This window comes from Cricetulus griseus, assembly GCF_003668045.3.
Source record: "Cricetulus griseus strain 17A/GY chromosome 1 unlocalized genomic scaffold, alternate assembly CriGri-PICRH-1.0 chr1_0, whole genome shotgun sequence".
In the NCBI taxonomy this organism is placed as follows: Eukaryota; Metazoa; Chordata; class Mammalia; order Rodentia; family Cricetidae; genus Cricetulus; species Cricetulus griseus.
The window spans coordinates 245,117,983-245,132,937 of record NW_023276806.1 but is presented as its reverse complement, the minus strand read 5'-3'; the positions used below and the strand labels follow the sequence as shown (position 1 = coordinate 245,132,937).

The following is a 14,955-nucleotide window of genomic DNA, read 5'->3' as shown; positions in this document are numbered from 1 at the left end:
TTTGTAATCTGTTGGTGATGCTGTGTCTGTAGTTTCTGTTCATTTATTCAGATTTCCCATTTCCAGAATCCCCCAGTATGTGTTTTCTTATTGCTTCTATTTCAGTTTTCAGGTCTTGAATAGTTTCCTCCCCCTATTTGTTTTTTTTTTTTTCTTCGTTTTCTTGGCATTCTTATAAGGGACTTATTGACTTCCTCCAATATTTGTCTTTCACTCAATTTCTTTAAGGGATTTTTCATGTCCTCTTTAGGGACCTCAATCATCTTCATGAAGTTGTTTTTAAGGTTGTTTTCTTCTGCCCTTGCTGTTGTTGATTGGATTCTTACAGTGGTGTTTAGGTATCTGGTTTGGGGATAATTATAGGTCTAGGTCCTGATTTCTGAGTTTGTCTTTGTTGGGTGGGTCTTTTGCTCCTTAGATTCTGTTTCCGTTTTGGTCTTCTAGTCTTTGTGGCCTGGATTTCTAGTGGCTGTTCTAGCACCTGTTCTTCTCACTGGTGTGGTCTGTACCTGTGCAGTGGGATCCTGCAGGAGTGTTGAGGGGCAGGGCACAGCAGATACTGGTGATGAGGTAGGAGGGGATGGGCCACAGGGGATCAGATTCTGAGAAGTGGCCAGGTTGGCTTGCAGGCAACTTCCAACTGGTGTGGACTGTACCTGAGATAATGAAGTCTGCAGGAATTGGGGGTAAGAGCTGGCCACAGGGAAGATGATGAAATGGGAGGGCTTGGGAAGTAGAATGGGTCTTAGGGAAAGAGAATCCAGGGAATAGGTCAGTCCACTTGGCAGGCAGGTCACTCACCTGTTCCTCTGACTGGTGTGGCCTGCACCTGAGCAGTGGAATTCTGCCAGAGTTGGGGACTAAAGTACATTTTTAAATAAAGGGCTATCATGGGGAGTGTCACATTAAGACAATTTCTTTACAATTGTAAAAATTGTCTGTATTAGAACCAATCATACTAGAAAGCAAGATCTTTTATCACTTTTAATCCTCTCATTTGGAGAATTGCAAGACAATTAGGGGAATTAAACACAGCAGAAACCAATAGCTTTCTCAGGTCATCATAACCTCTACAAAAATGACTGCTTGTAACTGAGAAGTCCCCACACAGCAGATTTATCGTATCAAAGAAAGGAATTGAATGAGAAATTCAAGACTTTTGTTAATTATTAATATAATTCAAGAAGCAATTAGGAATGAATCATGTATTCTTTTGTGTGTCCATAATAGGAATTCACATAATAATGAGATGGAAAGCCCCCATTCTACCATCATCAGTGACTGTTTCTTGCAATGCCACAGCTATAGGCATGTCACCAAATATGGCATTTCATTGTAAGAGTAAATTAAATATTTCAAAATAAGTTCGATGCTATTTTTCTCAGAGGTGTTTTCTGTTATTCTGCTTGTATCTCCTCATAAATGCTAAGGTTTTTTTTGTCCTTCCAAATCCACTGATCCCAGCCTCTTTCAGATGTGGGAAGTGGGCTTATACAAAAGGTAGGAGGTAAGGGAGGGCTTCCTGGTTACCACTGCAGGGGGCTGCACTCTCTTTGTGGGAGAAGCTCTCTTTAGACAGCAAGTTCTTCATGTAGTACCTGAAGAGCCTTGGTCATTTCTACTTACTCATCCCTAGCTGTGTCAAGTGTTTTTAGTCTCCCCTTTGTTCCCTATGTGTGCCTCTTACTACCTACTCAGTACTGGACAATTTCTAAAGGGGTAGTTGTGTGGCACTGCTGCTTTGAAAGGATCAGAACCTACAAAAGCCTCTTGTGCACTGGTGCATTTGATACAATAGGATGTCAAGACACAAGAGGGACAGGGCAGGACTCAATAAAATGCTCAGAGAGAGTTTCTTAGTTTGCCTGGTGGCAGTCCAAAGATGATATTCACAGCGTGAAGCTTGAAGAATGATAGCCCTTTTCACAGAAATAAATGAAGACAGTGTGTAATGGAAAAGGAATCCCCGAGGAGAGGAGGTCCTAGTCATAGGCACCCCATTTAGACTCATCTATCATGACCATCTATGGCTTGTCACCAGAGTTGGTCCCTCAGACAGCAGAACAAACAGGGTGCCTGCATGCTGCCTCAGTGGTCTGTTCTCAGAGCCATAGGGTTTTCCCAGAACCTAGGTGGAGAAATTGTGCTATCACACCACAATGGTCTTTGAGGCTTTGCTCTCCTGGCAAGTCATAGATTGATGACAGAGGTAGTGCTGTTCTTCCTCAGGCCGTTGATGACTCTGACCACACCCTGCTCTCTCTGTGCATATGTGTCCCACTAATCAGGGCCTGGTGAGTTGTTAGGACTTTAGAAGATGCCAGAGGAAACTTGTCCCCTGGCTGCCATGCCCAAGGTAAATGAAGGAGGCAGGGAGGACTGTGGAGGACACAGTGTTGTGAGGCACTGCCACAGGCTACTGGAGCTTCATATTTTCTTCCCCAGTAGTGCCCTGCTGTGCCAACAGAGCATGCCCAGAGGAGATGCCCTGCTGGGGCTGTCACTGTTCACAGCTTGAATACTGTGGCCTTTGGGGAGAATGCACACTGGAGACCGGTTGTGAAGCGCATGGGGAGAGGGCAGTGCCCTTATCTTCCTAGAAAGCCTGGATGAAAAGGGAAAAGCAAATTGCCACTGTGAGAGGGCAGACAAAGGATTTCCCAGGAACAGTTCCTCGAATAATCTTTTTTTAGGAGCAACACATTTGTGCACACAGTTTGATGTTCAAATACTTTTTCTGAAGGTCTTTCAAATTAAGGTCATCTCAAGCACCGCTACCATGGATGTCCCTCTCTTTTTCCAAAGGCTGCCATGCAAGCCCAGGCCCCTCCCCTGCCTTCTACTGCTGTGGAGCAGATGATGGTGTTTATTAGAGCAGCCAGCTTGAGCCAGGATGTTCTCAAGGTAGATTTATTTGTGTGTTGGGCAGGCAGAGGCATCAGATTTTTGGTTTCCTTTTATACTCTGTAGCATCCATCTTTTGTTATCTCTTTGCTATTTGTTTGATGTTATATTTCTGATAGGTTTCTTCATCTTTCAAACTAGTAGCTTAGGAGTTGCTGCCACTCACCTTCTATTCTTCTACTCAAGGTGAACTGACTTCTGGAAGTACCTCTGCAAGTGGACTGCAGGCTATCCCAGGCAGAGGCAGCCATGTTGCTGCTCTCCCAATGTAACATTAAAGAGAGTGTCCCCCTTGCCTTAGGAAACGTTGCTTGCTGTCATGCATATGGAAATCATGTTTAAGCCAAATATGGTGACACATTCCTGTAACCCCAAAACTTAGAAGGCAGGCAGATTGTCAGTTTGAACCTAGCCTGGCTGATATAGCAAGATCCTATCTCATTAAACCTAATAAACAAACAAGCACACAAATAAGTAAAAATAAATACATAAGCCTTTAGATCTTTCATGATAGATTTTGAAAATCCTCATAGGAGAGTTACCTTTTAAATTACAAGTCAGATACAACCTAAGTGAGCACTGTGTTTTGAAATGGTAACCTTCCTACTTTATGAACCAGATAACAAATACACCTGTGGTCCAGGAGATGGGCTCAAAAGGTGTAATAGCTAGAACAATTAAACAAGACAGATCCCGGATGAAGCATCTGGGAAAACTGGCTGGAAAGCCCCTTAGATGAGCAGGTGAAATTCAGGTCTCCCCCTCAGGTAGAGTTTCCTTTGGGCAATAGGGTATGGGCTGTGCCAACTTAGAACAGCTGGGGCTGTAGAAATCTCTAGAAGCTGGAGGCTGTCTTCCAGGTCCTCACAGTGCTTGTGTGTCTGTGCAGACAGAGTTGTGCTGTCTTCAACCAGGGCCACGTGTGACTCCAAAAAGGACTGAAACACAGCTTCAGTGCCAATTGAAGAAACTGTGGGCTGGAACCATGGCCCATGTGCAGAGGATTAAAGATAATGCCCTGAAGGCAGAGGGGAGTCACAGTCCTGGAGTAAATGAAGAATCTCAGTCCAGGGGGATGTCATAGCTGAAGGGGCCTTGAACTCGGTGAACAGGGTTTATAGAAAGACAACAGAGGCAAGAGAATTGACTCCAAATAAATCAGAATCACACCAAGGGCCGGAACCACTCTAACGTCTATTCAGAAATGTATATTCACACATATTCAGAGACATCCAGTGTATACCTGATAGGAACCAGGCACGGTGTTGGCCTTGGATTCGGGTTTACTGACTCATAGAGCAGGGCTTTTCACATACTGATGTCTTCCACCCAGATCTCAGGCTGTAGGTCCTGTCTGGCGTCAGACTGAGGCTAGGCTGCACCCATAGATTCCTGAGATAAAACACCAAGCTTCCTCCAAGATCTGGAAGAAGACAATAAGTCACAGAAGAGTAGTCAAACTGGTTTCTGTGATTAAATCCCCAGATAGTAGAAGCACTTAGCATGCAAAAAGCTTAGGACATTGGTAATTTGTGTTGACCTTCAGCCAAAAGAGTAACAAGGAATATAAACTATTAATAATAGAAATAGTTTTCCTGCTGTATCTGTTGAATATATCAACACAGGGAGAAGTTGGGGAGTGGAGGGGCTGGGCCAAGGGAGGAAGGGCAGGGAGTGAGGGTAGAGCAAGCCATGATCAAAGACAGATGAAGTCAACAAGAAGGAGACCTGCCAGCTGCCAGCCCCTGGGCACACAGACGCTGAAACAGGACTGAATGAGGCCTTTCATTATACCTGATGGAAGGCTCTCCAGGACCCATTTGCACCAAATGAGTTACATTTTGCCCAGACGAGTCCCATTTTAGAAGGTTCTACTATTTCTGGGGAAATTCAGCAAACTAAAGAATCTTCTTGACTTTAGCAGCCTGGGCTAGGGCATCTTTACCTGGGCTGGTGATGGCAGGAGCTGGTGCTGATGGTGCCAGATCCCCTTCCCACCACTTATCCGGTCACTTTAAAAGGCTAAGGAGGCTGTTACTATTCCCATTTTGCAAATGAAGCAACTAAAGAATGAGCTTGTCCTCCTCACAAAGCTAATAAACAGTGCAGCAAGGTCTGATGCATTATTGCCTTCCTTCTGCAAGGTGGTCAGTCCTCTTACTTTGCAATGCTGATGTTCCTACTCTGAGAAGGAAAGAAGGAAGGAAGGAAGAAAGGGAGGGAAGGAGGGAGGGAGGGAGAGAGAGAGGAAGGTAGATTTCAGTCTGTCTGGGGTAGCACATATCCAGAACATGTTGCCTGGCTCCTGGGTTTGAAATGGATAAGATGCTGGGAAGCCGTATGCTACAGCAACTGAGTTTTATGAACTAGGTTTATTTGAGTTGCGCAGGAAGCATGGTGATGTCTTCGAGTTGTGTTTCTATTTAACTAGTTCCAAATTCCATCACAAAGAATGTGCATTAGTGATAACAATAGCTATCTCAATATAAAAGAATTAGCAGAAATAGAAGAAATAAATTCATATTGCAAGTTCATTAGGGGGCAGGAAGATAGTTCAGTGGTTAAGAGTGCACACTGTTCCTATAGAGGACCCCCCACCCTTTTTTTTTTTTTTTTTTTTTTTGCCCAGCATACATGTTGGGTGACTTACAACTACCTGTAACTCCAGCTCCAGGGGATCAGATACCCTCTTCTGGCTTCCATGAGCAACTACACACACAAATATACATACTTATCTTTTTAATTTCATTCAGTAGAAATTGGACATGGTAGCACATACCTGCCAGCTGAGGTAGGACAGCTATGAAATCAAGGTCAACCGGGCTGGGCAGCAAGATGCTGTCACAAAACCAGCAAGAACAAAAGGTTTGCTAGGTGTTTCTGTCCCTTGGACCCCAGTGGTATCTATTCAGTATGGCTATTCTGTCCTTACCTGGGTGGCCCCACCACCCTCAGGATTACAGAAAGGGGGGGCTGTCTCCAGCTGAGCATTTTTCAGGGGATTATGTCTTCCTGGGCAGTGTGGCGATGAGTGGCAAACACTGACCTGCTTCCCTCCATCTTCTAGAGCTGCCAACTTCAGGAACTTCACCTTCATCCAGTTGAATGGAGAATTTTCCCGAGGAAAGGGACTGGATGTTGGAGCCCGCTTCTGGAAGGGAAGCAATGTCCTGCTCTTTTTCTGTGACGTGGACATCTACTTCACCTCTGAGTTCCTCAACACGTGTAGGCTGAACACACAGCCAGGTTTGCATTGTCTCTTTCTTACCTCTTTTTGGTACTGGCTCTCTCGCCTTCAGGCATTGCTGTGTGCACGGTCCACTCTGGTATCCTGCTGAGGAATCAGAGGCAACTTTCTTCCAGTCACAAAGACAAGGAAGGTGACCTTGTGCAATTTACCCCCAGGTGTTGTGCAGCAGACCTGTCACGTACACTAATTCTGGGACTCTGTCTTGTGTCCCTGTTCATAATCCCTTTCTGTCTCCCACTGGGAGATCAGATGAGTAGGACATCCACAGGAGATGGTAGGCTAGAAGATATGGGCCTGTAAAAGCCTCTCAAAGGCTATGGCAGAAAACAACAAACAATAACAACAACAAAAATCAATACAGATGTGATAGACAGGTAACAATACAAGCATGATCATTTGCTGTTAAAATATGGCAATTCTTCCATGTGTATCAGTAAAGGGTAGCCACTCTGAGCCCTTTGTTGCCCAGGGTCTTCCTGACCTCCTTTGCCAGTCTTTAAGGTTGTGCTAGAAACCAATGTTAAGGGCTTTGTGCATGCAGGACAGGGACATCAGGAACCTCGTCCACACTCATGGCTTTGGGGAATGCAATTCCAGCCCCTGACTACCAACAATGTGCAAATTGTTCTCATCCTTGGGAGGACAGAAGGGTTAGAGAATCAAACTGACTGGTCTAGCTGGTGCAGTATTTCTATGACCTATTCTAGAGCTGAGTGAAGGGAGACAAAAGAGTGGGTGAAAATGCATGGGCTATTTCCAATAGCTGACTGCTACAAACCCAGCAATGGAATGAGTACTAAGCAGATGTTTGCTTTCTGATTTGCAGGGAAGAAAGTGTTTTATCCAGTTCTCTTCAGTCAGTATAACCCTGGCATAATCTATGGCCATCAGGATGCAGTCCCACCCCTAGAGCAGCAGCTGGTAAGTAATGATGTTGCAGATGTCTGTGTGTGACTGTTTCACGTCGCTCATTACTAGGGCACCTGACCGTGAGGAAAGGTGAGTGGGATGGGATCCACAGGCCAATCCCCTTAATGGATTTTAAGTGTGGCAGATGTTCTGGCCTTTGCTCCGAGTGCCATGTTGATTAAAAGTGCAATATTTAAAAGTAGAAAATAACTAGGAACCATGCCTTATAAGAGAGTAATTTCATAGTTTTCTTCTATGGTTTTAGGAACTACTATTATTGGATTATGGCCAGAGTATGCTTTCTCTTTATCATTACAGATTCTAGCAAGAAAAGTGAGGCTGATGTTTCATTAAAAAACGTGGTGGAACCCTAAAATGGTGGAAGACCATTGGCATCCCCCAAGGTTACAGTGAACCAGTAGGGAGCAAGGACCCAATCCTGTCCCGTGGCCCTTCACTTATCCCACTCTGTCTCCACTCCTACACATCCCTGTATTGGGGCAGATGTTGGCATCAATGGTGTCACCAGAAAGGTAGCTTTCAAAGAAATGGTAGAGGGATCTCTCTGCCAAGATCTTGGCTCCACAAGTGATGGGTAGTGATGGGAACCACAGAGCCCCCAGGGCCTGTTCAATCTCAGACAGAAGAAAATGGGAACTGAGACAAACCAGGAGAGTATTCCCATGCCTCTCCAAATGGTACTGTTTGCCTATGTGGGATATGCTCCAAGACCCTCACTGGATGTGTGAGATAATGAATAGTTCCAAGCCATAAATAATACCCAGCCCTATACATAGAGTGGCTTTCTCTATACTTGCATCCATGGTAATATTTAAATTATAAATTAGCAGTGAGAGAGTAACAACAAGGACTAATGATAATATAGAATATAACAATATCCTAAAATAAGCATCATTTAAAACATAACTTACTCATTTCTGGTATTATCCATTTATTATTTTCAGATGTCGGCAGATATAACTAAAACCATGGAGTGTAAAGGTTCTGTACTGTTGGCTTTCTGGGCATAGACCAGACCCTCCTCTCACCCCCACTCAGGGTAATCTTTCCAGCAAGGCAATTATTTTGGATGCCTCTGCCTGCTGTTAGCAAGCCTGGGCATGCCATGCTTTTCCAACTGAGTACCCTTATGGGCAGGAAGACATGCTGATGTGATGGGACTAAGCTGCCCTGTGCCCGGTGTCATGGGAGAACAATGTTCTGCAAAGTTCATTTGGGTAGCTGAGTCTGTAATTAGTTTTCAGAAGTAACAAAATCTGTTCCCTCCATGCCTGTCCCAGGCCCTTCCCCCTTCCCCAGGGTGATCTTCTACAGAACTGAAGCTCTGGTATTTTCAGAATGGAGGAGGGTCATGTCCCACGCTTGTCCTAGTGTGATTTTGGTGGGCTCAAGCCAGAAAGTGCATAAACACACTGTGTATGGTCTACATCTCTATCTGGGCTTTAGAGATGAAAACAATACAGTTTCACAGCCCAAGAACCAATTTCCTACTCATGAGAGATAAGTCTTGGCGAGGACAGGGGCTTCTGGCTTCCCATCCCAGGAGCTGTAAGCTTCTCATGGGGTGTTGAAGGAAAATGGGAGGAAGTATTTGTTGTCTTTCAACCGCTGAGAATAAAAATTTCCTTGGTTTAAATAAAGCTCTATTTTATATTTGACATTGGAAATGATTAATGTTTCTAGTTCAAATTCATAAAGGCCCAATTTGCTTGCAATGGCTTCTTTTCATTTCCTAATCTGAAGCTTTTGTCCTTTCTAATTCATCCTACTGGGAGCAGGTAAGATGGAAGGCAGAGAGACAGATAGCGCAGAAGTAGACCCACAGAATAAGCAGTCCCGGTAGAAATGGCTTAGATCACTCAGTTCCCTATGGCCATAGAAACCTCAATCAGCCTACAGGCTTTGACATTTACTTCTTTAGGCATCATTGACCCCTCTTCCAGTACATAAAACAGCTGTTAAAGAGCTCAGCACTTACAATTCAGTGAAATGCAGCAATTTCAAGGTTCCCCAGACCTCAGAGAAATGTGTGATTGCATTCTTCATTAGACAGGTCATTTATTTTATTTTATTTTATTTTATTTTTACTTATGTGTGTAAGGTCAGATGAGGATTTAAGATCTCTTGGAGGTGGAGTCACATCTGGTGCAGGTGCCAGGAACCAAGCTCAGGTCCTCCCTAAGTGCATCAAGACCTTTCAGCCATGGAGCCATCTGTAGAATCCCAGGACCAATTGTATCTTGATCACTTGCTACCCACAAAGGTCTGCTCCAGGTCCTGGTAATGGAGTCAAAAGAACTGCATTTGTTTCATACACTTAGGCATGATTGATCAGAGACCTCTCTACCAACCACCCTTCAGAGAGGCTGAATTAATGGTCCAAGGCTGAGAAGTCAGAGCTAGGGAGATAGGGTGCTTGCTGTGAAAGTATGAGAACCTGAATTCAAGTCCCCACCCCTCCCCAGACAGATGGGTGTCACATACATGAAACTGTAGCACTGGGAGAGTGATGGAGACAGGGAGATCCCAGCTGCATGCCCTGTGGAGAGGCGGGTCAGTCACTAGCCAGAAAGTCCAACCAAACTGCCAGCTCCAAGTTCATTGCAGACCTTCTCTCAAAAAATAATGTGAGGAGTGACAAAGGAAGATACCCAAAGCTAACCTCTGGCCTCTAAACATGTACATGTGAGCACCCACACACAAGTGTGCAAGCACAGGGGCACAATAGCATGCATGCGCGTGCGCGCGTGCACACGCGCACACACACACACATACACACACACACACACACACACACACACACACACACACACACACACACACATCACAAGGTGTCTGAGTGACAGAGCTTAGCCCATGCCAAGGTGCCCCTTCCTCTGGATCAGTAGGACTAGATCTGCCAACCCTCCCCAAGGGAGCCAAGGCACACAGAAACTAGCCTGACAAGAATTCTACAGGCAAACACCAAACTACAGAAACTAATACAATGGGGACAGAATGTGTAGGTGACAAGACATCATAAAATAAAAAGTAATAGCTGGAGATGGGCGAGTTAGGAGAGATTTCCTCCTGCGATTGCAATTTGGCTCAGTCTAGACTGTGTGTATATTAACAAATCCCTTGTTGCCTTCCCTGGAACACAGCAGTTCCTCAATGGGGTGTGGAATCTGGGTTCAGAATGGGACTGTAATAAAGGTAACCTATGCAAACAAGAATGCTGTTTGCAGCAACCTCTCAAATACAGCCTCCTGCTCAGTGGTCCAGGGATGAGTTTTCATGGTCATCAGTCCTGGAGTTAGTTTCTGTTTTGCCTAAAGATGAAAGCATCTCCAGTATGTCCAGATGACTTCTTATTTCTTTAACCTCTGCATACAAATCATTAGTAACAAGCGGCACTGTGGGATTTCATCCTAATATTTAACTTTTGAGTTAAACTTGAAATGAAACTTGCTGGTGCCTTGATGCAGAAACAGCATACCGAGAAGGGAATGGCTGTAATTTAAATCAATGTTCACTTTAAACATTCCACCTTGCTGGCTCAGCCTGCCAGTTCCTGCTTAGATCACTGCAGAAGCCTCCTACTTCTCCTATCTTTAGATTCAGACCCTCCCCACACTCCAGTCTTTCCTCGTCCTCTGCCAGAGACTCGCTTTGAATAAACAAATTAATTCTACTTTTTACAAAAGAGTGTTTATGGAATAAAGCCAGTGGTATGCTTGCAAATGTTTAGCAACCCACTCTTGGAAAGAAGAAGAAGAAGAAGGAAAAAAAGCCTGGTGATGGTATTTGCCAATTTCCATGGTGTAAATAATCCCACTGTGGCTTATTTTGGACTTACCAGTGTGTTACCACAGGGCATGCAGCTGGGAAGAGATGAGCACAAATCTGGTGCATCCATGTGGGCTGTCTCGAGCACAGGGCTGCAAACTCTGATTTCTTGCTGGGACTAATTGTCCTCCATAAACCAACTCAACCTGGTTGCAAAGAAAATGTAAACTAATCCCACCACCTGGCAGATGACACTAAGTCCAAGGACATCCAAGTCAGCCTGCCATCGTGCAGTACTGCTGGCTCACAGTCTCTGAGTGCTGTCCTTGTTTCCCCAGGCCACCGCCTACCAAATTTCAGTCTCTTGGCGTTTGATGTCCACTGTGATGGCTGCTGTGCAGTAACACCTGTCACTTAAGCCTGTTCACTATGGGACACAGTTGAGTGTTTATGGTGTGTCCTCACTTGTCCTCATCATCTCTTGATTATACCTGTACTGCTTTACCAGTCTCAAATTGTGTGTAGACCCAGAGGTTGATATCAAGTCTCCCTTGATCACTGTCCTCCTTAATTATTTTTTTTAACAATTTCATACATATATTAATATAATTGGTCCTAATTTCTCTCCTATTACCCTCTCTTATGTTACTCCTATTGGTCCCTTCTTTTTCCTTCCACTTTGTTTCTTGAGACAGGGTCTCTCTCTCTCTCTTTCTCTCTCTCTCTCTCTCTCTCTCTCTCTCTCTCTCTCTCTCTCTATCCTTCCTCCACCTTTTCTCCTTATCCTCCTTGTTTGTCTTCTCCACCTTGCCCCACATATGTAGCTTGTTGATCTACCTAATCTGCCTGGACAGTGAACAGAGGGTTAGAGAAATACTTCACTAACCTAGGTTTTTATGTGAGTTCTAGGGATCCAAACTCTGGACTTCATACTTGTGAAGCAATCACTGTAGCAAGAAGCCATTTCTCAGCTCCTCAATTGGTTGACCTTTTTTATTTGGGGAATTGAATTACATGACCATTTAACCACTGACCTGTGCTTCAGTTTTGAGCATTGTCTGCTGAGCGTGGTATGTGCAGTGTACCCTTGCAGACTGTTTTTTGTTTATTCAGAAAGCATGCACTTACTAAATTGCAAAAGTCATTTGAGAATTCCTCACTGTGACCATATAATTTCCCATAATTCTCAACAAGGGTAAATGACATAAGTACACTAGCTCAAATTCCTGCAGCTGCTGAATGGCAGAAGGACAGAAGTGAGTGCCACATTGTTAGGCTAAGCTTGACTGAGGATGGAGAGATGAAGGATCTGTATCCTTTGGCTTCAGTGTACTCAAGGAGGACCAAGGGTCTAAATCCCAGATATGAGAGACCTAGTGGGTCTGTGTCCAACCTGAACCCCTTAGAAGACACTGTCATCCTTTATTCAGAAACCAGTAGGACTTGTGTGAAAATGAGACTCTGTAGAGATCTGGGAAGAAATGATATTTGAGCCTATTATTAAATAAACTCTGGGGACCCTATGGCTCCATGATGCATTATTTCTCAAGAAATTATATGAAGATCTTCATAGGAATCCTAGCCCCAAGCTCTGTTTCAGCAGAACGAACCTGAGCAAATGATTCTGCCTCCATTTGAAAAGGTCTCAAGAAGAGGGCACATAGCCTTCACCCCCAGAACCCTCTGCAGGGTGATCACTGGCCCTTCCATTTCCAGATAGTAAAGAGTGCACAAGGCATAGACAGACCCAGCAATTGCTGCAATTCAATATTCACAAGCAGGGCCTGCTCTGTCAGTAGAATATCTCAGAAAAAAAACCAAAATTCAGACACCCTTCCAAAAGTGTTCAGAACTTAAAGACAGCTGTAACAAGCATGGGACCCTCTGTGAGTTTGTGGGCCACATGCCTGTAAACCTGTCCAGCTCTTTGGCATTCCTAGGACAAAAAAAAGCCAGTCATATCTAGCTTCAGTTCTAAGGAGATACTCTTTGGTATAGAGAGAATTCTTTCCCTGAAGTTTACTTAATTTTAAAATTCAGATTGCTTCATAAGCAGCTGCCCGCCCAATACCATTTAATCAGACAGGCAACTGGCTATGCTCCAGGATGCCTGTGCAGCTGTGTGGTGGCTGTGTTCCCCTCAACTCTAGAGGGAGTTGCTGATTTGTGTTTTGTGTTCTGATTCTAATTAAAAAAAATAAATGCCCCGGTCACATGACTTGCCTACAAAGCTGTGATTCTAGAAACTTCCTGTGGGACACTAAGCCTGAAACCCATGCCTTTGTGGCATACTAGCTCCCACAGTCTTTTTCAAACTTTTGTGGAGTAGAAAGGTTCTATAGAAAGAGTGGACAAGGTGCTAGCCCCAGATAACATCTTTAAAGTGACTGTGGCACCTGTAGGTAAATCAATGAAATTTACAACAAGAGGACAAGATGAATAACTTTGAAGGCTTACTCTTTATCCTGTGGTAGAACCATTGAAGTATATATTTTAACACTTGAACAGAATGGTGGGACTCCTTGTGCCTGACTCAATGTGTATAAGTCAAAATTGATGCCTTATGCCTCAAGGACATTTTTGCCTATTGGTCTGGATCCCTACAATCCTGACAGTTGTCACCCCTGGAACACCCATGTTTTTGCTGAAGTTCTTGCTGACAAGTGTCTCTCACTTGAAGCATGTTTGTTTCCACAGGCTAGGAGCCATGATTACCTTAGAACTGTTCCTCCTCCATCCACTAAAGAGTATCTATTAATGTCTCTGTTAGTTGCACAGCTATGTGGTTATCAATGTTCTGGATACTGGTGACACAAGAGACTAAGACTCTCTCTGATATTCCCTATGGGTAGTGGGTAAAGACAGCAAACTGAGAAACAGATGAACCCATGGGGTCATTTCACTGCTAGTGTTATAAGGAATTTAAGTCAGGCTCACAGTGTAGAGGGGAAATGGGCACTGGCAGTTGTATGGCATTGGCCAGGACAGTCAGGGTGATCACTCTGAGCAACAATGAATAAGGGAAAGGTGACCAGTAGAGACTGTAGGAACACCTTAGATGCCTGTGAGCCTGGGGAGTTTGGAGGTCAGGAAATGGTCCTGTGTAGAGCAGCAATTCTCAACCTGTGGGTCATGACCCCTTTGGCGGTCAAATGACCCTTTCATGGGGGTTGCCTAAGTCTATCAGAAAACATAGCTTTTAACATTGTGATTCATAACAGTAGCAAAATTACAATAGCAATGAAAATAATTTTATGGTTTGGGTCACCACAACATGAGGGACTGAATTAAAGGGTCAAAGCATTAGGAAGATTGAGAACCACTGGTGTAGAGGCTAAAAGGGGTAAGAGGAGAGAGGGAGGAGATAGGCAGGCCTGGGTGGTAGACTGAAAACCCTTTGTGGCTCTTCTAAGGTCTTCAGAAGTAACCTGATGCCATCCCATGAGAAGAGAGTAACAGCATTCATTTCTGCCAGGCTGCTCTCCAAAGGCAACACTGAAGAGCCACAGTTAGTAACTTGGCCCAGCTATGGCGGTAGAACCTCTAATAGTGAAATCCATCTTACCCTGAAATTACATGCTGTGACACAACCATGTCAGTTTCCACAAAAGACTATGTTTCAATGACTTCTTCCCAGAGTGCCTTTCTGTGGCTTACTGGCCTTCAAACCAACTTAAAAGCTGTTTCTATACCTCAACCCCTGGCCATAAATCAATGTGTTGCTGTCACACCTCTCCAGGTCAGGCTCACCATTCCTTATGTCCTTCAACACAACATTGATTTTAGCCCAGAATCTTGGCACAATGGCTTCTTGGGAGCACACTCATGCTTCCTCCTCAGGTTTCCTGATAGTTCTTCCAGGAGGGAGCTGTCCCTTTAAAACCCTGTGTAGAGTACTGTCAAATATTTGAAGTTTGGATGCTGGCGCTTCTCTTCCACTCCATGTAATACAAATACTAAAAACCCAGACACAGATATTGGGGTTCAAGCCAAAAGATCAGAGAAGCAAAGCAGCCAGCCACTAGCTCTCTCCTCTACTTCAGATTGAAAGGTGATCTGGCTAGCTCCACAAATCCTCAGAGAAAATTGTTCTCCCTGTCTGG

At 44.4% G+C, this 14,955-nt stretch overlaps 1 protein-coding gene across 1 annotated transcript in view; it reads left to right on the top strand.

The window, feature by feature from the left end:
* The window catches only part of Csgalnact1 (chondroitin sulfate N-acetylgalactosaminyltransferase 1), a 95,171-nt gene that overhangs the window by 74,368 nt on the left and 5,848 nt on the right, over nucleotides 1-14,955 (top strand). The window contains exons 4-5 of the mRNA XM_035451798.1: nucleotides 5,972-6,150; nucleotides 6,981-7,075. Of these exons, the coding sequence (XP_035307689.1) occupies nucleotides 5,972-6,150; nucleotides 6,981-7,075 (274 nt within the window). The remainder of the gene's footprint in view (nucleotides 1-5,971; nucleotides 6,151-6,980; nucleotides 7,076-14,955) is intronic.